At 47.1% G+C, this 25,932-nt stretch overlaps 1 protein-coding gene across 1 annotated transcript; it reads left to right on the plus strand.

The window, feature by feature from the left end:
• Positions 1-633: 633 nt before the first annotated feature.
• On the plus strand, positions 634-1,302 carry PtA15_15A161 (uncharacterized protein; the record flags this gene model as incomplete). The annotated part of the gene is made up of 2 exons (XM_053163339.1): positions 634-1,154; positions 1,227-1,302. 2 exons carry the CDS (start codon positions 634-636, stop codon positions 1,300-1,302), a joined length of 597 nt encoding a protein of 198 aa, XP_053027324.1.
• Between the last annotated feature and the right edge of the window lie 24,630 nt (positions 1,303-25,932).

The raw sequence follows: 25,932 nt of genomic DNA on the forward strand, positions 1-25,932 counted from the left end.
ATAGGAGTGTGCCAAAGCACACTCTGTAATAGGAGTGTGCCAAAGCTGTGAAGCCCCCCACGACTTGCGGGCTTCACTAGGTGACACTTCACCTATCACATGATCTACATCAGCCAGGAGTATACTCACAGCTCCTCCCACGCCCTTCCTATCTTGGCAGAGACTCCGGACCCCCATCGATATCTCTCTGCCGTGGCTAGGTGAGTTTCCTTTCCTTTTCCTTTCTCTCCCTTCTTCCTCAAGACAGGTGTACATAGAACTGAGAGAGACTCCGGACCCCCATCAATATCTCTCTGCCGTGGCTAGTCATCTGCAATATAGCCCCCGAGGACGTTGGTTCTAGAACGTCCCCAGGCCTTGTGCCTTGTCCCACTGAGCCTCTCCGCCTCCAAACAGTGAAGGGTCTCCCAACCCTTACAAAAGCACACTCTGTAATAGGAGTGTGCCAAAGCACACTCTGTAATAGGAGTGTGCCAAAGCACACTCTGTAATAGGAGTGTGCCAAAGCACACTCTGTAATAGGAGTGTGCCAAAGCACACTCTGTAATAGGAGTGTGCCAAAGCACACTCTGTAATAGGAGTGTGCCAAAGCACACTCTGTAATAGGAGTGTGCCAAAGCAGGGGACGCTGTCATGCAAGACTCAGACACTGGAGATGAAGACCCACCTCCCTCTGAAAAAGGTGGTTCTCAACAAAATGATCCAACATACTCACCCTCACGGAAATCTCTCTCAAGAACATCTGCCTCCAGCTCCAAAAATGAAGATGCAGAAGGTGATGATAACACCAAAGATGATGCTCCACCCCCTGAGACACCTATGGAAATGGTCAAAAGGAACATACCCACCTCCACAAGACCACCCAAGAAGACCAACGTCAAAGTCATCATCCCCTCTATTGTCCCAGCCCCAAAGTCAGCTGCCAAGCCCAAAAAACAACCCACCTCCACCTCAAAAAAAAATCAAAAGAAGCCCATTTCAACCAAATACGTGGATGAATCCGACCTCACTGAAGAGGACCCCATCTCACAAGATTTTCCCCCTGAGGATGACCACATCTCACAAGACTTGGATACCAGGAGCAATGCAATCAGTAGCCGCCATGGTGATGGTGAAGGCAGGTCACACCTCCCAGGCTACAAAACACGGCAGGAGTCAGCTCAATGCACTCCCGAGACTCAACTGTCTTCGGAGTGCAGACAAACCAGCAATTGGTAACCGTGCAGGCAGACCACCAAAATGATTTGCGAAAGCTGTTCCGGGGAAGTGGCCCATCCCGAGATTGGGGACACCTTACCTTAGCTTAGCTTACAGCTACACCTACACTTGTCCATGCATCTGCCAGCAGTTAAAACAACGAAGGAAGATTAGTTCTGGACAGAGTGGTTGAACAAGAAGCCCTGATCCCATTGGTTGCTAAGTGTTGGAGGGGCAGAGTCGGCTCCTTTTCAGTCAAACACTGTTGCGGTTGGCGAGTCGTAGGTGCGGTGGTGGATAGGTGATTGTTTATACTTTCAGTCGTGCACTGCTCTTTGTTTGCGGTGGGTGAAGCTGGTTGGTACGAGTCGTGAGTGCCGTGGTGGGTATATGGTTGTTTATACTTTCAGTCGTGCACTGCTCTTTGTTTGCGGTGGGTGAAGCTGGTTGGTACGAGTCGTGGGTTCCGTGGTGGGTACATGGTTGTTTATACTTTCAGTCGTGAACTGCTCTTTGTTTGCGGCTGGTGAGACTAGGCAGTACAAGTTGTGGGTGCGGTGGTGGCTAGATGATTCTTTATATTTTCAGTCGTGCACTGCTCTTTGTTTGCGGCTGGTGAGGCTGGCAGGTGGGTGGCCGTGGTGGTTAGGTGGGCTCCCAAGTGGGGGGTTGTAGCAATCCGAGTGGAAAGACAATTCGGTGGTGGGCGCTCGTGGTGATCGAGCAGGCAAAAGGTTTTGAGAAGAGGAAAAGCGAGAGTGAGACATACCAGATGAAATTGGGGGTAGATAGATCAGCACAGGATACTTATGCGCAGAGGAAGTCAAAGTGGTTATTTGAGGAGAGAGGAAGGAGGTACAAAAGCAAGTAGGCAAGGAAGCTGTGGTCATTCAAAGTGATAGAACAGATTGTTAGTTTGTTGAGCTGCAGTGCATGGAGAGAGTGGGGAGGAAAGATCTCGTGGTAACCAAACCAAGTAGAAGTGCAATCAGTGGGCTTTGGAAGTGTTAGAACAGATTCTTAGTATGTCAACCGTGGGTGGGAGTAGAGCAAGGGAGTAGGAGAGGTGAGTGGTAGAAAGCCACTCCCGTGAAGTGGCACTTCCTGGGAGTGGATGCGCACCAATGAATATCAGAGTAGCAGATCACGAAAGGTGGAGGCCAATCTGTCATTATTCAGAAGAAAAGAAAATACTGTTAGTACAAGCCGGGCCGGTAGAGAGAGAGAGGTGTGAAGGCCAGTGGCGAGAGGAGAGAGTGGGATGGAGCCATCAGTGGTTGATATCGACGCTCGAAAAGAAACACGTCTCGGGAGTCGATACACACAATACGAGATGAGCGGGCAGCGGGCAGCACCTGATCTGACATCAATCAAAGTTTTGAAACATTTAGTTACTATCTCGAGCCACAGGAGTAGATAGGGAGGGTATGGATCAGTGGAAGGAATCCACTCCCGAGCTGTGGCTTGTCTTGGGAGTGGTGAAGCAGAGTGGGACAGGCTCAGTGGCGAGTGATCCTTGAGTAAAACCCAGTGAGGAGAGGGGAGAGAAGCACGGTTAGTCGTTGTTTGTGGGTGGCTATCAAACGAAGACACCTACCGGAGGCCACTCCGAAGAATATTCCTTTGCCCGGAGTGGAACAGACACACTATTCATGAAACAGTTTACCAAGGGTTGGATTAGATGGAGATGGCAGGTCAAATTCGGCAATTTCTTGTGGTTTGTCGGGGAGGAGCAGTGCAAGCCTCTGCGGCACCTAGAAACGGCTGAGCCTTGCGCGCCTTTACACGCTAGCACTTGCTGCACCCCCGCGCACGAGGTAGCACATGGGTGACAGCCACACCATTCAAACGCACACAACAGCTTGCAACACCCTAACAACCAAAACAACAAATCATCTTGCAATAAAATCAGAGCACAAATCAGCAGTCGGTCAGTCGATGGGAGCTCACAGAAACTGGGGACTCACTATTTGGAATCAACAGAGTAGGATGGCCTGCGGTGCAAGCAAATTTTGAAGGTTGGAGGGTTAAATCAACTTGTTAGCGGTTGGAGCCGAGTATGGCATGTGAGTTGTTTTTTGGGGATGGCAAAGGTCCAACAAAGATGCCTCCTATGGTTTCAGAGATTTCAGCCGGGCGTGGCTGCTGTAGTTCTCCAGGGTTTTCTTGTGCTTGTGTGGTAGTACGGCGAATTCTCTGCAGCACCTAGGGCTTCTGAGCTCCAGTGTGGGAGGATGTGAGAGTGTGCAGCCCCACAGCAGCAGCAGTCCACTCCCAAGAAGTCGCACTTCTTGGGAGTGGGCACGCACAGACTGAGATCAGAGTAGCAGATAGATCAAATGGGGCGGCGGCCAATCTGCATGCAGGTACTCGAGGAGACAGGGCGGAGGTAGCAAAACGATTATCCAAGCTAGCTGTGGTCATTCAAAGTGAGAGAACATAGTCTTAGTACTTTGAGCTGTGGTGGGAGGGAGGAGGGACTGGGAAAGATCAGTTGGAGAAATCCAATTCCGACAAGTCGCACTTCTTGGGAGCGGGCATGCACGGACTGAGATCACAGAGTAGCAGGTCGAATAGGGCGGCAGCCGATCTGCAGGCACTTGAGGCAACAGGGCAGAGATAGTAAAATGATTAAACGAGCTAGCATTGGTCATTCAAAGTGAAAGAACATAGTCTTAGTACGTCAAGCTGTGGTGGGAGGAGGGAGGGACTGGGAAAGATCAGTTGGAGAAATCCACTCCCGACAAGTGGCACTTCTTGGAAGTGGGCACGCACAGACTGAGATCACAGAGTAGCAGGTCGAATGGGGCGGCGGCCGATCTGCAGGCACTCAAGGATACAGGGCGGAGATAGTAAAAAGATTAGAAGAGCTAGCATTGGTCATTCAAAGTGAAAGAACATAGTCTTAGTATGTCGAGCTGTGGTGGGAGGAGGGAGGGACTGGGAAAGATCAGTTGGAGAAATCCACTCCCAACAAGTCTTGCTTCTTGGGAGTGGGCACACACCAGCTGAGATCAGATTAGCAGATCAAATGAGGTGGCCGCCGATCTGTGGTTATTCAAAGTAAAAGAAACTTATTGTTAGTACAACCCGTGGCAGGAGGGGAGAGGGAGGGATGTAGACCAGTAAGGGGAGGGGAGAGTGAGGAGGAAAGATCAGTTGTAGGACTCCACTCCTGAGAAGTGCAACTTCTCGGGAGTGGGCAGGCGCTGGTTGAGATCAGAGTAGCAGAGTGAGTGAACAGCGGCCGATCTGCAGGCATTCAAGGAGACAGGCCAGAGGTACCAAAACAAGTAGAAGGGCAAGCCGTGATCATTTGAGGTGCAAGAACAGAGTCTTAGTACGTCGAACCGTGGTGGGAGGAGGGAGGGAGGAGGAGAGATCAGTTGTCAAAATCCACTCCCGAGAAGTTGCACTTCTTGGGAGTGGGCACACACCGGCTGAGATCAGGATAGCAGATCAGAAGAGGCAACGGCCAATCCATGGTTATTCAAAGTAAGGAAACGTGACCGGAAGTGGGACCCACCGGCTGAGATCAGAGTAGCACATCGCAAGAGGCGGCGGGCGATCTGGGGTTATTCAAGGGAATCAGACATACTGTTAGTACGAGCCAGGGCAGGAGGGTTAGGGAGAGGGGAGGATCAGTGACGGGAGAAGAGAGTGAGAAGGAATGATCACTCGCGGACGGAGAGGTTGAGGTTGAAGGATTAATAATAGAGATCCACTGCCGAGGAGCGGGATCGGCTGTCAGCAATAATTGGAGCCAAAGGAGATTGCTAACCCTTCAAACAAACAAAAGAGACAATGCTTACTCTAGAATAGAGATGGCCAAACGGGTCCGGGTACCCGCGACGGGTGCGGGTACTTGCTGTGAATTTCTCCAATTTTGGACACCCGGACCCGGACACGGCACCCGCCGACGGGTACCGGCGGTACTTGAGGAGGGTACCGCGGGTACCGCACTGGTGACCGATCAAGTGGGGTATGTACACACCCCTCTTGATGACCGCACATTGAGCGGGGTGCACATCCCACTCGATGACCGGCCATTGAGTGGGATGCGCACTCAACCCGATGACCGGCCATTGAGTGGGGGTGTAGGCCGGTCACGGCACCCGCGGACGGGTACTCAAAGGGCAGTGGCGGATACCCGCCAACGGGTGCGGGTACCGCCAAACGGGTACCCACTGGCGATCTCTACTCTAGAAAGACATCAAGCGCCAGAGTATGATTAGACCTTCAGGTCGCAGGCGCACGTTTGGTGTCAGTTGAGCTCACATGGAGCATGAAAACAATAGAGGAGTGAACTACTGGAACGCCCGGGTCTGCGCACAACTGGCAGCAAAAGGCCTGACTCGCCCTTAGCAGCTAATGTTTTGTTAGGAAGTCGGGCCTCACGGGCAAAGTCAAAGGAGGAGGATGAGTGGGACTTCCACTCTTGAGAAGGGGCGTGGCTTGGGCACAGTGAGAGTTGGGGAGAGTAGTGATTTCATCAGTGAGTAGGACCTCGTCCGGTGTGAGATTGGAGCTGATCAAGTCTTTTGTGGGTGATCAAGGTGAAATCAAACCACTTACTAAGATAATAGGAAATCCAGATGGCGGCGGCTGCGGGAGGTAGTTGAAGATTTCTAATGGTTGCGGAGGAGTGGTGGGAGCGGGAGGGCGGGTTCTCTGCAGGAGTCCAGAGTAGCTGAGCTTGTGAGAGGGCTCAGAGCAGCAGATGCGCTCTGCGCCCTGCGCGCAAGGCTGGGTTGGTCTCAGCTCCTCAGCTGCAACGAAATGTGCTCAGATTCCCCTGAACACCCTCAGACCCAGACCAGCTCTCACTCGACTCCCCTGTCACAACCATTGCATCATACAGATCGAACCTTATCAAGCCCTCCCTCCCAAAATCCTCCACTCCATCCGACAGAGAACACGCGCAGCATCAACCAAACTCGCCCCAAAACCAATCTACGACCTCTCCTTATAGCCAACCAGACGCAGCGCCCCTCCAAATTCATCCTGAATAACAACTTGTCAAGTTATCTGCCGATTGCCTCCTTAACGGACTAGGGTTAGCAAATCCACTCCCGCCAAAAGGCATGTAGCGGGAGTGGAGTTGATGCTCTAGGGCTAGCACTGCAGCTAGTACTCCAGCATCCTAACCTTATTCATAGTGGGGAAAAATGCAATTTGCACTCCTGAGATTGGGGATTCTCCAGGGGTGGCAACTGAACGGAAAAAAACGGTGCACTCCGGAGAATGGGGGTTCTCCCGGGTTGTGACCAATTAGGAAAAAGAGGGCAGGGTGAGCACCTCAGCCATCCACTCCCAAGTAAAGATCTTCCTCGGGAGTGGAGACAAACCTCCCACCAGAACTGACGCTTCATGTTACCGCACTCCTGGGCATCAAACGGCCTTGGGAGTTGCGCCGGACGAGCTCTGCCGTCCACATAGAGAACACAAAAAAAGGGTCTTGTCCATTTGGACAATCGTCCAAACCCTCACCCAGACCAATCCCCCGTGTTTACACCAAGTCCTTACCCCGTTGCAACTGATGGACACAAAATTAATGCAACATATCTTCCCGATTCATTCCACATAAACAACAGTAGAACGTGGGCTCCAAGTAAGCATAGCAACAAGCTACTCAGAGCCATGGATCAATTTCCGCATCAACACAATGTTGAGCTGCCACAAGGACTTGAACTAATAATTTAACAAATACTAATAGGAAGCTGATAATTCCGCCTGAATTCCATCAGTTAAGAATGAAATGTACACAGAATTTTCTTTAGAGAGCTGGTCCTCAGGTGATTTGACCGCTATTAAGGGGGTCTCAAGTGATCAGTGTTATTCAATGGAATTCTTGAGTAAGACATAAACCTGTACAAATAAGTTACATTAGAGAACATGTGTGACTTAAAACATTGATTGGGTGATTCAGAACTTACTAGAGGGCTCATACCTTCTCTGGACACGCGATTGGCGATTTCAGTGTGCATGGGATCCCCGCCTTCTTCAAGCTTCTCTGTAATTGTCTGTCAGAGTCCCAAATTGATTAGAAACATTTTCTTGTAGATCATGGAATGCAACCTTAGGGAACAGCTACTCACCTTCCACAACTGACAGAGGTGAATGTATTGACCTCTCATCTCCTTGATTTGGACAAACCCATTGAGGGCTAGGTATTCTCGTAAGACGTCTAAAAAGTTTGCAACATAAGTGTAAACCCCCCTCCTTCTCTGGGGTTCACAAGGTGTCACCAATGGACACCTTCCCTGTCACAGCCTTGTAGATAGCCCGGTCCCATTCCTTCCCTGGCTCAGTAGAGAACTGACACTCATTCTCTCTGAGCCAGGTAAGCTCTTTACTTCTCTCTTGTTGTTTCCTCTCTTCTCTCAGTTCAAGAGAGAACTGACACTCATTCTCTCTGAGCCAGTCCTAGCAATCAAAGCCCCCAGTTTGGTCCTAGAACTTCTCCTCCGTGCCCATTCCACCGCCCCTCCGGCATCTGCTCCAGTGAAGGGATTCAACCCTTACAATAAGTGGCCTTCACAGCAAATGTGGATGATTTTTCAGCCAGCTCCTTGTTTCTCTTAAACCATGCGCCAAAGAACATGATCAGTTCAGCGCACAATTCCCCGGTCCAAAAGATGGTACGGCGGCGGAACATTGGCGGAGGCTCGGAAGAAATATGCTTGTTATTTGTTACAAGTACCGTACGGTTGTAATATACTGTGCCTCTACTTCTGAAATGACCTCCTGGAAGCATTGGTTGACCACGCAACTCCTGAAACATGGGCCAGTTGATTATAAAGCGTTAGTGTGTTCCTAAAGATATGTATATTCCAGACCAACTTACATCATGATGTCCCGCTAATCCTATTGCAGGTATTATGTATCTCTAATACCCATTCACTATCATTGTCCTGAAGGCTTGAAGTTAAGTTCATGATGTCGATTGAGCTAAGGATAAGTTCTTTGTTGGTTGGGTTCTTGGCGATCCACGTTAGTTCTATTCTCATGTCCACAAGGTTAATTAACCCCCCCCCCCCCCCCAATCCCCCATATCTTCGGATAGACCGGTCGTGCCAGGGGATGGAAGGTATTGAACTCTGTGCAAACTACGCACATTTATGCCGCTCCCCACAACTGTAATTCACCACCTCGACACAGGGTTCCCCCCTACAGGCGGGAAGGTAATGCTACCTTCTATTCGGCAGAGGTAATCAACTCAGATACCCTGTAACCTACATGTTTGTATTACCCTCTTCCCCTCACAACATCCTCACCATGATACTTTGGACGATCGTCCAAAAATGCCAGCCCCACACCAACCAAAAAAGTTACCTTGGTCACCTATCCCCCCTCTCTTTATTGCAGCACATGCCCTGCCCAGTTTGGACGATTTCCAAGATCCGAAATGGCCCAAATCCCTGTCTTTTTCAGTTACTTGGCAAGTTTGCTGCCTCTGTAAATCTTCCAGATGGGAGTGTGTTTCTTGATCTTTTGGAAGATCTCCTGATTTATGTACATCGATTATGCATGTTGTTGCATATAATGCATGTTAAACCTGTAACAGGTTTCCAGATTTATGGTTCAGCATCCATTGCGTTATCGCTCCACATGAGGGTTCACATGCCAAGATTTGCAGGGTTGTCCACATACAAACCCAATTTTTGCAGAGCCCACAATCAGCACATTGTAGACGACCAATTGTGGTTTCATGTTGTTTGTGCCAGAAATATGTAGATACTTTTGAGAAATTTTACAGCAATACCATACTGGTATTTGACTGTACAAGCCACAGTGCACGTTTGGTGGAGTTATGTAGTGCTGGGCCGTGTGCGGTGGAACATGATCCTTGTTACATGTTATCCTGATGGGTTGGCGGGTGTGTGTGTATAGCACCTGTTTTGTGGCCGCCACCACCAAGCCCCTAGTGTGTTGCTTTTGACTGCCATAATTAGACAAACTTCCCACTCCCATACCTCTTTGGCATCATTCCACAGTTCCCGCTGAATCACTTCTTCCCATTGCATGCCAGCGTGAACACACATTTACTACTGAACCACTATCTTGTATTTAGACGAGTCCACCTCTGTCCAACAACATGGTCCCAAAGCTTCTAACACCTTCACAGCAATCATGGTTTGATGGGGTCATTCAATCCATGAAAAATACTATCAATTATGAATTGGAGCCTGTTGATGACACTAGGACACCCCTCCAGAAGGCCCTGGACAATGATCACTTCCTCACCCACATGGATTATCACTACAATGGTGCATTGCAAGAAGCGCGCTTCATGCACTTGCCTGAGTCTCAAATGCCCAACTTTTATGCGCTCTGGGTCACCTGCTGTGGAACTCCTACTGTGCCAGGCGGTAGGCAGTGCTTGGAAGGGAAAGTGGTGATGAGCCTGCCTTCCTGTGAGGTCCTAGGATGAATGAGATCTGAGAAAAACCAGAGAAAGGGGGTTGAACAACAATGTCAGTGAGACTTGTTGGCGGGTTTGGGGGTTGAGGATCTGGAAAGGGATGCTGATGAGGATCTTGAGGGTTGATAAGGATCTGATGAGGTGATGAGGATAAGGATCTGAGAATCTTGATGGTGTATTTCGTGGATCAGAAGACTGCCATCCTCCCCATCATCTGAGTTCAAAGTTTGAACTCAGACTGCAGGAAGTGAACATGTCACAGACATGTTCATCACATCCCTAACTACAAACAAGCTCTGCACAACACAAACAAAACAAAACACACACAAAGAAAAGATCAACCACATACATAGAAAAATGAGGAGAGTAACATAAGAGGATGGGTGCAATGGATCCAAAAGAACAGAGAGAAAAATCAACAACAATCATCAATATCAATCATAACATCTTGAATCTTGAGCTTGAGATTTGAGATGGATAATCTTGAGGGCTTGATATTGATAACTGGTCATTTGAATCTTGAGTCTTCATCTGGATCTTGAACCATGGACCGTCTGTACCATTTTGCTCACCACACCACCATGCAGAGATGGGCCGAGGTAAGCCGTCAACCTTTTTCATCTGTTCTGCCGGCCAAACTTTGAAATTTCTACTCTGGCAGGCCCCCCGGTCAAGAAGGAGCTTAACATAGTCTACCAAGAGGCGATTGCAAGAGGCAAAATCAACTTGGCTACCCAATAGCACCTTTCTGGGGCCCGCTCATCCAGTTCCAGAGAATCATTTGGGCCGTATTTTGCAATAGTTACCCTCCAATTGAAATTTTCCTCATATAACATATATAACATATACCTCGAGCTCCTTCTTATGTATGTCTACAGATATACATCAAAAAACCAAGTGTGAACAAGGATGAAGAGGAACACAACACAGAATCCTTCCACATTCCAATTATACATACAAAGTAATCCACTAAGCTACTGCCAATGGCTGGAAATATTGGTATATTTAGTTGTTTTGACATATCTCCAAAAAAAATCAGGGTTGTTTTGTGTAGTAAAATCCTAGAAATTCATCAACTGGCAGTTTAAAAAACATAAAAATTCCTACTGTTCCCGCATAAAAACTTGTCTATGACATTGAGGATTCCACACTTTATCAGCTTGTGTTTGTGAAACAACGGATTTAAGTTTTTGAGTCACTCACCTTCAACCTGAAATTCAGACTTCTGGACCAGAGGTATCAGTTTGTGGGCCGTGAGGAAAACCCAAGGGACCCGGTTGTGGGCCGTGAGGAAAACCCAAGGGACCTGGTTGTGGGCCGTGAGGAAAACCCAAGGGACCCGGTTGTGGGCCGTGAGGAAAACCCAAGGGACCCGGTTGTGGGCCGTGAGGAACACCGGAGGGACCCGCTGCTCCACGGGTAGCCTGTTCATCATTTGCACCTTGAAAGTTTGCCCGTCCAATTGACTTTCCCATCATCTTGGTCGAAAGATCTGCTAATCCCATTTGTGTGCTAGCTAGATGCTTGGCCTGGAATTCACCAACTTGGGATAAATACTCGGGGTTGTAGGCGTCAAGAGGAAATTGTTTTGGCACTGTTTGCCCCATTGCCTCTTCAGCCGTAGGCGCTTGGACACTTGTGTGATCCAAGAGACCTTGGACCTAAATTTTCTTTTGATGACTTTTGGCTCGTTGTTGGGCGGCTAGGTCGACACATTGGATCATGTTTTCCATGAAGCCGCTTCGCCAATATGCTGAGATCCTTAGCAGTGCGCGGTTGGCGTCCAACTCCTCGAAATCCGACACCGCATCTGGTTCACGGAGTAAGTGTGCCAGGACCTTCTTTGCAGGGTACAGCTCCAGAAACGTATCCGCCCGGAGATTGGCGATCTGTTCACAAAAATCATTATCAGCTTATGTCCGTGAATCTGCAGAAGGTTTTCACACCATCACCCACCTTTCTTTTTGTTGTTCTCATGTGTTGAGAATTCTTTCTTTGTTTTGCTATCTCAGGAGGGGTGAACTGAGCCTTCTTCCTAGCCACGCCTTGATTTGTAATCCATTCATTAAATCAAGTCTTTATTCCGGGGAGCGCAGATTCAAAAACTTCCACTTGGGTGTGCTTGGCCCAAGGCAACCAATGGCGCACAGTGATGTCAATCATTAGCGTGTTCCACACGTTCTCGCGGAGGAGGGGTGCATTCCAATTAAAAGTAAATCGGGGAAATCCATGCTTTGCAAGATTGGATTCCATCTCCCTCTTAACATGGATTGAAACGGGATAGGTGGTGGTAAAGGGTGTGTTACGAAATGTCACCCCCACCAGACAACCCTTGAGATTCTCAAGAACCCCTTTGCGGATGAGTCGTATTTCTTGTTCATTCGCTTCTGGGTGCCTAGCCGTTACCTTGTCCAAACGCTTTTTCAAGGCAGTCTTGCGGCACTCCCTCCAGCTGTCCCAATTCACAACCTCTTCTGTGCTGGGAGAGGTGGGGAGTTCTTCAGACTTCACGTTTCTTGCCAGCCCCATGACGCCCTTTGTGAAAGCCCGCAGGCTTTGTATGACTTTGTTGCAATGGTGAGGCTTCTCATCCGTTGCCTGTGTTATCATCCTGGAGAGCTTTTGGCCCGTTTGTCAATCCTCGCTGCAACCTTTCGCCGCCCTCCTACAAGTGTTGCTGCCGTTGGCGAGGGTATCGAGCGGGAAATCTTACAAGGGAAAATCATTCAAAAGTGGTCGAAAATAGTCAATATTAGTAGCAGGAATTGGAAGACGGATGGGGAGCTTCCAACCTCCTGTGGGTCTGTCAACAGGAGTAGTTTTGGCAACATCATCCAAAAAGAATGAATCATCCAAATCCATATTGGCTGTCTAATGCAAGCGTCAGGGGGGGGGATGCAATTCCATGCGTTCAAACTTTGAGGGATCCAGTTGAAAAGGGTAAAGGCTAGTTGTTTTTTCAGTTCAGATGGCGATGTCGGGACATGGGCGGGATAACATAAGATGGAACTGAGGAAGTTTTTGGTTATAAAAGATCAATATATCAATCAGCAGCCGACCGGGTACCAATGAGTCAACTTTGCTTCTTCCCCCTGTGTAGAGATCATGCATACACACATTTTTTTTAACCATCTTTAAGTTCCGCGGCGAAAATGCCAGCGGGTCAACTGAGGCCCAACACTAAGGCGCCAAGCTCTTGTGGAGCGCAACATCTGCCCAAATGCCCGTTGACAGCCTTGGTTTCCCATTCAATCGTGTCATTCCATCTCACCCCATATTGTGTACACATTTCATCAATATCACCACCTTGGGGCCCCTCGTACTTTGAAAATTCAACCGCCTGCCATCGCTATCAATGCAAACAACAAACAACCACGCTAATTGGGGCCGGCTCTGCTGTGCACCAAGGTATAGGAACTGTCAGCCTCGGTGATGCCAAGAACAGAGTTCTTCTAGCGACACCGGGTGATAATAAGAAATGAAGATAGTTTTGATGGTTTTATTTTGAAGAAATGAAAATAAAAGAAATAATTTTTACGGAGGGGCCTGCGAGCAGGTGTTGTTTAGATCCCTCCAAGGATAACTGGGGCCTGCGATGCAGGGGTAGTTTGGTTCCCAGAGAAATATAGGAAAAGTGCAATAAATAAGAGAAGGGTAATTACTTACTAGTAAAGAACCTTCTCGATATCGGATTGCACTCGGAATTAAGACGGGCTATAGACGGCAAAGATGTAACGACTTGATTGATCGGAATCTGATAATGTTTTGATTCGAAGTAGTAGTTAGATATTTGTTGGGTTGTCTGAAGCTGATGATAGAGGAAAAAGAGGGATAACAGACCTCTTTAAATATCTGTTGCTGTCTCCTAGTTTGTTGGGGAATTCTCTTCAAAGACTACGGACTGGGGCGGTCTCTATCGCTCAAGGATCATTTGACTTGCGATGGGGCTGTTGATATCTGTCTGTTTATTGAACTCAATTGGGGCTATTGGATAGCTGTGTCAATCTATTTATTACGTTCGAGTTCGGATGGTGTCGTTGTTGTCAAGAAGATCTTGATAGGGGATGATCTCTTATTTCCCAATAGTTAGCGGACATTTGACACCTGTCACGTGAATGTCTTTCACAGGTGTAACTTGCGTACCCGTGTGTAGTTTATTATTCACACAGAGTATATTTCTCATATTCACTAGTTTTAAAGATTAATATCAATCTTAAACTATATTTACATTATATTTCTAAGTATTTATTATATATTTATATTATTTGTGACAGATTACATAGATATCTGTCACCCAAAAAACGTGAAATATTATTTATAATCATTTGTATAATTGTTACGCTGGCTTGCGCTGCGTAGCCGGCTGGAAGGAACTTTCTTGACCCGTAAAATTAGAAACGCTGTGACATGGCAGCCATCTTTGGCCAAGGTGAGTTGCTGGCTACTTTTTCAGCACCAGAAGGCATAACACAGCCGGTTTTTACTGTTGCATCTTAATTTTTCCGCCTTGATTACCCAGAGGCTAGGTATGTACTTAAGTGTATCCGCTGATCACCACAACCTTGGAAGATTATCACTAGCCGCGGACAACCTCAGCAAAATCTGAGGAGTCAACTGGGACAATCGTCAAAGTGCACCACTGTAAATCCGCAGATAAACCAGAGGGAGTTGAATTTGGATGATCGTCCAAATACAATGGATGATTGTCCAAATACCATGGACAATTGTCCATTGAATTTGGACAATCGTCCAACATGGCACCATGTATGTAAACCAGTTGCCCTAGGCTGTGATTCAAACCTCGCTATCTCTGCTCCATTTCATCGAGTACCCCTGATCAACCATTCAGGCAAAATTCATGTCTCATTTTGCCCGGGCCCGGGTCACAGAATTATTCACCAATCAAATTTTTGTTTGGGCTTCCTTGTCTCCAAGTTGTCAGCTTCAGCCTATGTATGCATATGTCATTTATGTACTTCTTCTCGGCCCTTGGATCTCCATACGTTCTGATTTTGTAGGGGTTACACAACAAATCTTGTACTTAGACTTGACATTGTAGGGGGATTCAACCCCCGGGGGAATTTGGAAATTCATCTCTTTACTATTATCTCGCTCTATAGGTTATGAGCCCAGCGCAGATAAGATTCTCTGAAGAGCTCGACAAACGATCCTCGCTAGACCCGATTCCAACTTGGGCGAACAGTCATTTGGTTGTATTCTCGATTCCGGCTCAAGACACGAACAGTTTTTTTTTTTCAATTGGTCAAACGGTCCCAATTCTGTCTTGGGCGTCGAATTTCTTTCAAAAGAAAAGGTTTTCTCGTAGAGGGTCGGGCAGGACAAACTACTAAAGTGAGTCGCCCTACGTGTGCATCTCCCAAAGTGGTTGTGGTGAACTACGCGCCACGTTTGTGAGCATCAGGCAAGGTGTCTTATTTTCAGATACCAGACCTGCCGCGTGGAACTCGGTCGGGAAAACGATTTGATAACCCGACTTTGACCGGATCTGAATCTGAAACTGCAAGCAAGGACGCTGCTCGGTCGATTGTACCATTACCGCCAGCACATTCATCCCCTCATAGACGCCTGCTCAACTTCCCGCCGTACGCAGCCATACACACACCCCTACCAACTTCCGCGTCGGCAAGTGGTGACGTGATGAGCGCTCAGGAAGGTCAGCCGGGGGACAAGGGCAAGAGTCCTGCTGGAGGGTCGACCGCGGGGCCTCAGTTTGTTGCACTTGATCAGCTTGCGATATTGCTCCAGAGCATAAATCGACCTGTCAAACAGAAAATCAATTCGAAGACAGGGACCAAGCGGGCAGTGGCCTTGGCCGACGCACTTTCGAAATATCAAAAGCTTGGGAAAGCAATTGAACCTCAATTATCCAAAGATGGGGTCAATTTCCCAGACTGGGAGCTATCCCTGAGGGCGACGGTCACGCAGGTTTTTGTGGCCGCCGAATATTTTGGGTTGACTGCCAGGGACAACAATGCGGATAGGGCTGCACTCACGGGAGTCCTGGTGGAGAACAGTGTTCACCCTTTGCTAGTTGCCTTGGTCCGGGGCAAAGCTGGGCGTGTGGCCTTTACAACTCTCCAATCTCGTTTTGCAAACGTGTCCTGGACCTACATCATGGCAAGCGAACCTACGGACGTATTGGCTGACTTAAACACGGCTTGTTTGGAAATGCGGATGTGTCTAGATGAAATCGAAAAGCGTACCGGGTCGATTAGCAAGGATCTAGTTCTGGCGTTATTAATTCACCAGCAATGCCACCCACACTTCCAAGGGATAGCCAATGCCCTGGACGCTCGAATTGCGGTCAACCCCAAGGTGATGATTTTGTCGAAGACCATCTTGGAGATCGCAGGAAGAATGAACTCGAGTGTCGTGCCGGCTCAGTCGTCAGTTTTCGCGTACAGGTCGGCAAGGGGCGGGACCGGTGACAGTGTAGCTAGGAAAGGCGGTGACCAGTCGCAATCAATTTTGGGGAAGAGCGACGCGTGGGCGAAGAGGGTCCTAACGGAAAAAAATCCCTGCCGGTACTGCTACGAGTGGGGGCATTGGATGAATGATTGCCCGCTCAAGAAGGATCAGAAGCCGCCGGTGGGAGACCCTTGACTCAGGGACCCAAACGCACGCTTGAATAAGTCGGCGGTGTGTCATCCGGCGCTCATGCAACGGCCCAAGGCAATAGTGGCATTGATTGAGAAGCAGCCCGGGAGCAGCAAAGCAGCGCTTCTGGACTCGGGCGCAACAGACAGTGTCAGCAACGATGTCCGTTTTTTTACCTCCCTCAGGCCTGTTGCCATGTCCCTCATAGTTGCTTCTACAGATCGGTTTCCCGTGAAGCAAGTAGGGGACATCGAATTGCCGACACCATTTGGGAAGTTGAAGGTGTCAAACGTTCTATACTGCCCGAACATCAGTGGCACAATCATTTCTCTGGGCAAATTCAGGCGATGGGACGGTGAAGTAAGGTGGGACGGCGAGAAATATACTCTAGTCCAGAACAATGTCTCCTTTCCTTCATTTGAAATCAATGATCAATGTTTCTTGCAATACTCTGCGTCTGAGGCCTTCGCGGCAGTGATGTCGGTGGAGAGTGCGGTTATGCACGAGAGGATTGGGCATCTTTCCCTGAGGATGCTGCATGAGTCGGTGAAGAAGGGGGCTGTGCTGGATGTGCCGGGTTTTGAGGTGTCGCCAAATAGGGGATGCGACACGTGTGCAACAATGAAAGCGACGCACTCGCCTGTGGATACACCTTTGAGGAACATATGCTTGGAGCCGGGAGATGTTGTGGCGGCCAATCTGATTGGGCCGTATGATTCATTGTTGGACAAATTCAAGTATGTGCTGTCGGTTCAAGATTTGAATTTGGGCATGGTCTCCGCAATCCCAATCAAGAAGAAGGTAGACGCTACGCAGCAGGTTATAAACTGGATCCTAAAATTCAATAAACTGTCGAACTGGAAGGTTAAGAGACTGCGTATGGACAATGCTCTGGAGTTTGTGAGGAGCGGGAATCTATCCGATTTTCTGGCGGCTGAGGGGATTGTCCACGAGAGGGCGGTACCATACGACATCATCAGAACGGGGCAATTGAGAGGGTCAACCAAACACTGGCTGAGATGGCGAGGTCGCTGCTACACACAAGACGTCTTCCTAAATACCTGTGGTCCTATGCGCAACGGTGGGCCGCTACGCTACACTACGCTACAGGGCCACTTAGCGTTAGCGTAGCGGCAAAAAGCGCCCGCTCATTTTGAGTAGCGTTAGCGCGCTGTTAGCGCCGCTACGCTGCGCTACGTTTCAGCGGCGCTAACAGCGCGCCAATTGTATGTTAGTGTTAGCGCGCCGCTACAGTCACTACGCTACGCTACGCTGCGCTACAGCGCTTTTAGCGGAAAAAAAGGCCTTTTTTCAGCTAAAAGCACTGTGGCGCACCGTAGCGCGCGCTCTTTTGCGCCCTGCGTGTGTAGCGTTAGTGCAATTGCGCGCATCTGCACTAACGCTACGCTAACAGCTAAATTAGCTGCGCACCCTTTGCGCATAGCGTTAGCGCAGAAAGGCGCAATTCCGCTAACGCTACGCTAAAATTTAGCGGAATTCCGCTACGCTATGCCACGCTAACGTTACGGTTAGCGTAGCTGGCCCACTGTTGCTATGCATTCAGGCAGGCGGCGTTCATTTTCAATCAACTGGTGCATCGCGGACATGACGTGACCCCCATCGAGAGGGTTCTTCGGACGAAACCTTCACTGGCTTTGCTGAAAGTTTTTGGGTGTGTGGCGTACATGTATGATCATACGCATAAGAAGCAGATGGTCCCGTAATCGCAGAAAACCAGGCACATTGGAGTGGCACCGGATTCCAAGGGATGGCTACTGTGGGATGAGGAGACAAGGAAAGTCTTGACGTCAGCTTTGGTTCAATTTGAGGAGAACAAGCCTTACGCTCTGTTGAACCGCGTGGATGCTGGCGGTGAGATGGATATCGCGTTGTCAGCTATTGAATGCACGAGACTTGGGGACGAGTTGGACCTTCAAGATGTGCTGGTGGCGGCGTTGGAGGCACGTGACCCGTATGGGGGTGATTCTCCGTCATACCACAAGGCGGTTGGATCACCAGAGGCTGGTGAATGGCAAGGGGCCATGGACGAGGAGCGGAAGTCATTGGAGGACCTGGGGGTAGCAATCAAGGATGACCCTCCGAGTGACAAGAAGAAACTCTTGCGGTCAAGGTGGCTATTGGGCACCAAGCGGACGATGCAAGGAGACATTCGGCAAAGGAAGGCAAGGATAATCGTTGGCGGGCACAAGCAGATCAGGAAGGTCAATTACGACAAGACTTTTGCGCCAACGCCCACTTTTGCGTCAATGAGGACGGCACTGACGGTTGCGGCAAAGAACAAGTGGCCGGTTGCGTCATTTGATGTCAAGACGGTGTTTCTTCATAGTGAGATAGATGAAGATGTCTGGGTGGTGCCACCGCCGGGGTATCCTGTGACTCACGGGAAGGTGTGGAAGCTGAGGAAAGCGCTCTACAGGACCAAACAAGCCGGGCGATGCTGGTGGCTGCATCTCAAGGCGGCACTGGGGGAAAATTGGTTTTGAGGCGAATCCCCAGGACTTGAGCACCTATACTTTCAGGAGCGGCGAGGGCGTGGCTTTCCTGTGGATTCACGTGGATGATGGTCTCTTGGTGGCAAGCTCAGATGGGCTGATGGCGCGACTTAAGGAGGGACTGTCGGAAGCATTAACCCTCAAGTGGGACAAAAAACTCTTGTTGTTGGTTGGAATTCAAATAAGGCAAACGGAGGGCGGGTTTCGTCTTCAGCAACCCGCGTTGATCAGGAAATTGCTTGACATGGACGGATCTTTGCTCACGTCCGCGGTGCCTCTGCAAGACAGTAATCTCTTGTTGAATCATTCAACAAATCCGGATGCTCTATATTTCTCATATATAGGAATTCTATTATACATTGCACAGGGGACCAGGCCCAACATCTCATATGCGACACACTATCTGGCGAGGTTCTCACTAGGCACGGACAAGTCTCACTGGGCGGTGCTGAAAAGATTAGTGGCCTATGTACGGGCAACAGGGCACTTTGAGCTTAAAGTGGAGCCGGAAGAGGGGGAGGAGCCTTTGAAGACTTATGTGGACGCTAGTTGGATGGGTGAAGGGGCAAGGTCGCATCATGGTTTCATGACACTACCAAGATGGATGAATTTGCGATGTTGTATATTGATCAATATAGCGTATATTGATCAATTTATATTGATCAATTTTTCTTTTTATATTATTCCTCTTGATACCTTTGTCTGTTTTCCATGTCTCCCTGATACTATTCTATAATCTCTCTCCTTCTGCCTGTGTTAGCTTCAAGCCACAATTGGCTTATGAGGGCGACCACATTTTCTGGCAGGCTTCTTGGGGGCCAACTCTGAAAAGGGGACATTGGGACCCAAGGCCAATGGAGCAGATGCTGCGGCAGGGTCCGGTAGCAAGTCTTGCGGAAGCAGAGGTGGCAACACTGTGGTGGAAGAGGAGGGGCGAGGGGCTCTTGAAGGCTGGCTCCATCTGGTAGGGGCCTTGGAGGTAGCTCTTGCTGCTGGAGTCGGCTCAGGATGGGGAGTCGGAATAGATTGATTTGGTTGACTGTTGTTCAATCGGAGCCGTATCTTGATTGGTTTGGTGACAGGTTGGCTTGGTTGAGGTGACAAAACCGCTTGGAAGTCTGAATGCAATGACTCCTCGCTGGTAGATTCCTCATCTTCGCCGCTGTGGTCTGAGAGATCTTTGCTCCAGTCTTCAGAGCACAAAGGTGACGATATATTGTCACCAATGAACTTGGTAGACTTCCTTCTACTTCTCACGGGCTTAGGCACAGGGTTGGCAGATGGTGCCGGTCCCACAATGTTGTCACCCGTTATGTTGCCGTTGTAACCAATATTCAAGAAACTTTGCAAGTGCTCAAAGGGGAACCCCGATGAGATTTTTGGGTTGTCACGCCGGATCCTCTCATTGCTTTCTTTGACAAAGGTGGCCTTGTCATTGGTCCATTGTTGAGAGTAGATTAACCAGCTGGTGTTTGGATGTGCGCCACTGATACTTCCAGGCACCGGGTCGACCATCTGAGCATAGCCGGTGTTTTCTCGATTGTTGTGTAGCCAAACACCAGTGACGCCTCGAATCTGCCGCAATACCTTGCCCCAGTAACATTCATAAATTTCTACATACACCATTCAATTCTTCCTGAAAAAAAGATGTTGCAAGTTTTAGGATTAATCCAGGGTAGCTTAGGGGTCTCAAAATTTTTTTCTTTTTATTTTTACTTCAACAATTGATGTTATCAGAAGTCTCCAAATCTACTTTTTTTCAAAAAAGGAAAAACATTGACCCCTGACCTCTCTCATGATACCATCCTGCACACATTTTAAATTTGGTTGGTTGAACTTCCTGAAGATATTGCATATCATACTTGAAGTGCTATATGCTTAGAAGGCCTTTTGATAATTAGTTTACCATGGTTTAGCATATTTTTGTCAGGTTCTTTTTTTTATCTACTTTTGTTATCAACCACAGATTAATGAGGAGTATTTTCACATAAAATTTCATTGTACAATTGTTCTGCATATCAAACCCAGAAATAATGTATTTGGGGTCACATACATTATGTGGCAGCTACAATCTGATCAGTTGCCAAATCTCACTACTTTGTTAGTTTCTTGGTATTTCTGCAACTATATCTCAAAACAGCCTGGGAATTTTTCCATGAAATTGGTACCAAAATGTATCAAAGCCCTCATAGATTCATTGTGTACCTCAAATTACCACATAACCCCCAAATGTAGCAGCTAGGATCTGATCAGTTGCCAAATGTCACTAATTTGGTAGTTTCTTAGTGTTTCTGCCACTATATCTCAAAGCAGCCTGGGAGTTATTCCATGATTTTGGTCTCAAAATTTTCAATAGCCCCCAGCAATTCATTTTGTACCTTAAATGACCACAAAACCCCCAAATGTAGCAGCTACAATGTGATCAGTTGCCAAATATCACTAATTTGGTGGTTTCTTGGTGTTTCTGCCATTATATCTCAGCGCAGCGTGGGAGTTCCTCCATTATGTTGGTACCAAAATGATCAAACTGCCTCAAAGATTCATTGCATACCTTGGATGACCACAAAATCCCCAAATGTAGCAGCCACGATGTGAACAGTTGTCAAATATCACTAATTTGGTAGTTTCTTGGTGTTTCTGCTACTATATCTCAGCCCAGCATCGGAGTTCATCCATTATATTGGTACCAAAAAGATCTAAAACCCTCAAAGATTCATTGAGTACCTTGGATGACCACAAAACCACCAAATGTAGCAGCCACAATGTCATCAGTTGCTAAATATCACTAATTTGGTAGTTTCTTGGTGTTTTTGCCACTATATCTCAGCGCAGCATGGGATTTCTTCCATGACATTGGTACCAAAATGATCGCATGCCCTCAAAGATTCATTGTGTACCTTGAATGACCACAAAACCCCCAAACGTAGCAGCTACAATGTGATCAGTTGCTAAATATCACTAATTTGGTAGTTTCTTGGTGTTTCTGCCACTATATCTCAGCGTAGCATGGAAGAACTTCCATGATATTGGTACCAAAATGTTCACATGCCCTCAAAGATTCATTGTGTACCTTGAATGACCACAAAACCCCCAAATGTAGCAGCCACAATGTCATCAGTTGCTAAATATCACTAATTTGGTAGTTTCTTGGTGTTTCTGCCACTATATCTCAGCGCAGCATGGGAGTTCTTCCATGATATTGGTACCAAAATGATCACATGCCCCAAAGATTCATTGAGTACCTTGATTGACCACAAAACCCCCAAATGTAGCAGCTAAAATGTGATCAGTTGCCAAATATCACTAATTTGGTAGTTGGTGTTTCTGCCACTATATCTCAGCGCAGCATGGGAGTTCTTCCATGATATTGGTACTAAAATGATCTAACGCACTCAAAGATTGATTGAGTACCTTGGATGATAACAAAACCCCCAAATGTAGCAGCCACAATGTGATCAGTTGCCAAATATCACTAATTGGGTAGGTTCTTGATATTTCTGCCACTATATCTCAGCGCAGCATGGAGTTTCTTCCATGCTATTGGTACCAAAATGATCACATGCTCACAAAGACCCATTGTGTACCTTGAATGACCTAAACCCCCCAAATGTAGCAGCTACAATGTGATTGGTTGCTAAATATCACTAATTTGGTAGTTTCTTGGTGTTTCTGCCACTATATCTCAGTGCAGCATGGGAGTTCTTCCATGACATTGGTACCAAAATGATCACATGCCCTCAACAATTCATTGTGTACCTTGAATGACCACAAAACCCCCAAACGTAGCAGCTACAATGTGATCAGTTGCTAAATATCACTAATTTGGTAGTTTCTTGGTGTTTCTGCCACTATATCTCAGCGTAGCATGGAAGAACTTCCATGATATTGGTACCAAAATGTTCACGTGCCCTCAAAGATTCATTGTGTACCTCGAATGACCACAAAACCCCCAAATGTAGCTGCCACAATGTGATGAGTTGCCAAATATCACTAATTTGGTAGTTTCTTGGTGTTTCTGCCACTATATATCAGCGCAGCATGGGAGTTCTTCCATGACATTGGTACCAAAATGATCACATGCCCTCAACAATTCATTGTGTACCTTGAATGACCACAAAACCCCCAAACGTAGCAGCTACAATGTCATCAGTTGCGCAAATATCACTAATTTGGTAGTTTCTTGGTGTTGCTGCCACTATATCTCAGCGCAGCATGGGAGTTCTTCCATGATATTGGTACCAAAATGATCACATGCCCTCAAAGATTCATTGTGTACCTTGAATGACCACAAAACCCCCAAATGTAGCAGCCACACTGAGATCAGTACATTTGGGTCATTCAAAGTACTTAATGAATACTTCTGGGCATGTGATCATTTTGGTACCAATAGCATGGAAGTCCCATGCTGCGCTGAGATATAGTGGCAGAAACACCAAGAAACTACCAAATTAGTGATATTTGGCAACTGATCACATTGCGGCTGCTACATTTGGGGGTTTTGTGGTCATTCAAGGTACACAATGAATCTTTGAGGGCATGTGATCATTTTGGTACCAATATCATGGAAGAACTCCCATGCTGCGCTGAGATATAGTGGCAGCAACACCAAGAAACTACCAAATTAGTGATATTTGCGCAACTGATGACATTGTAGCTGCTATGTTTGGGGGTTTTGTGGTCATTCAAGGTACACAATGAATCGTTGAGGGCATGTGATCATTTTGGTACCAATGTCATGGAAGAACTCCCATGCTGCGCTGAGATATAGTGGCAGAAACACCAAGAAACTACCAAATTAGTGATATTTGGCAACTGATCACATTGTGGCAGCTACATTTGGGGGTTTTGTGGTCATTCGAGGTACACAATGAATCTTTGAGGGCATGTGAACATTTTGGTACCAATATCATGGAAGTTCTTCCATGCTACGCTGAGATATAGTGGCAGAAACACCAAGAAACTACCAAATTAGTGATATTTAGCAACTGATCACATTGTAGCTGCTACGTTTGGGGGTTTTGTGGTCATTCAAGGTACACAATGAATCTTTGAGGGAGTTAGATTATTTTGGTACCAATATCATGGAAGAACTCCCATGCTGCGCTGAGATATAGTGGCAGAAAACCAAGAAACTACCAAATTAGTGATATTTAGCAACTGATCACATTGTGGCTGCTATGTTTGGGGGTTTTGTGGTCATCCAAGGTACTCAATGAATTTTTGAGGGAGTTAGATTATTTTGGTACCAATATCATGGAAGAACTCCCATGCTGCGCTGAGATATAGTGGCAGAAACACCAAGAAACTACCAAATTAGTGATATTTGGCAACTGATCACATTTTAGCTGCTACATTTGGGGGTTTTGTGGTCATTCAAGGTACACAAAGAATCTTTGTGGGCATATGATCATCTTGGTAACAATAGCATGGAAGGACTCCCATTCTGCGCTGAGATATATTGGCAGAAACACCAAGAAACTACCAAATTAGTGATATTTGGCAACCAATCACATTGTGGCTGCTACGTTTGGGGGTTTTGTGGTCATCCAAGGTACTCAATGAATCTTTGAGGCAGTTGGATCATTTTGGTACCAATATAATGGAAGAACTCCCATGCTGCGCTGAGATATAGTGGCAGAAATACCAAGAACCTACCAAATTAGTGATATTTGGCAACTGATCGCATTCTAGCTGCTACATTTGGGGGCTTTGTGGTCACTCAAGGTCCACAATGAATCTTTGAGGGCATGGGAAAATTTTGGTACCAATATCATGGAAGGACTCCCATGCTGCGCTGAGATATAGTGGCAGAAACACCAAGAAACTACCAAATTAGTGATATTTGGCAACTGATCACATTGTGGCTGCTACATTTGGGGGTTTTGTTGTCACACAATGAATCACTGAGGGCATGTGATCATTTTGGTACAAATATCATGGAAGAACTCCCATGCTGCGCTGAGATATAGTGGCAGAAACACCAAGAAACTACCAAATTAGTGATATTTGGCAACTGATCACATTGTAGCTGCTACATTTGGGGCTTTTCTAGTCATTCAAGGTACACAATGAATCTTTTTGGGCATATGATCATCTTGGTACCAATAGCATGGAAGAACTCCAATTCTGCGCTGAGATATAGTGGCAGAAACACCAAGAAACTACCAAATTAGTGATATTTGGCAACTGATCACATTGTGGCTGCTACATTTGGGGGTTTTGTGGTCGTTCAAGGTACACAATGAATCTTTGAGGGAATGGGAACATTTTGGTACCAATATCATGGAAGAACTGCCATGCTGCACTGAGATATAGTGGCAGAAACACCAAGAAACTACCAAATTAGTGATATTTGGCCACTGATGTCATTGTGGCTGCTATATTTGGGGATTTTTTGGTCATCCAAGGTACTCAATGAATCTTTGAGGGCAACTGATCATTTTGGTACCAATATCATGGAAGAACTCCCAGGCTGCGCTGAGATATGGTGGCAGAAACACCAAGAAACTACCAAATTAGTGATCTTTCGCAACTGATCACATTGTGGCTGCTACATTTGGGGGTTTTCTGGTCATCCAAGGTATGCAATGAATCTTTGAGGCAGTTTGATCATTTTGGTACCAATATCATGGAAGAACTCCCATGCTGTGCTGAGATATAGTGGCAGAAACACCAAGAAACTACCAAATTAGTGATATTTAGCAACTGATCACATTGTGGCTCCTACATTTGGGGGTTTTGTGGTCATCCAAGGTACTCCGTGAATCTTCAAGGCAGTTTGATCATTTTGGTACCAATATAATGGAAGAACCCCCACTCCGGGCAGAGATATAGTGGCAGAAACACCCAGAAACCACCAAATTAGTGATATTTGGCAACAGATCACATTGTGGCTGCTACATTTAGGGGTTTTGTGGTCATTCAAGGTACACAATGAATCTTTGAGGGCATTTGATCATTTTGGTACCAATATCATGGAAGAAATCCCATGCTGCGCTGAGATATAGTGGCAGAAACACCAAGAAACTACCAAATTAGTCATATTTGGCAACTGATCACATTTTGGCTGCTACATTTGGTGGTTTTGTGGTCATCCAAGGTACTCAATCAATCTTTGAGTTCGTTAGATCATTTTGGTACCAATATCATGGAAGAACTCCCATGCTGTGCTGAGATATA

The sequence above is a fragment of the Puccinia triticina genome, chromosome 15A, assembly GCF_026914185.1.
Source record: "Puccinia triticina chromosome 15A, complete sequence".
Classification (NCBI taxonomy): Eukaryota; Fungi; Basidiomycota; class Pucciniomycetes; order Pucciniales; family Pucciniaceae; genus Puccinia; species Puccinia triticina.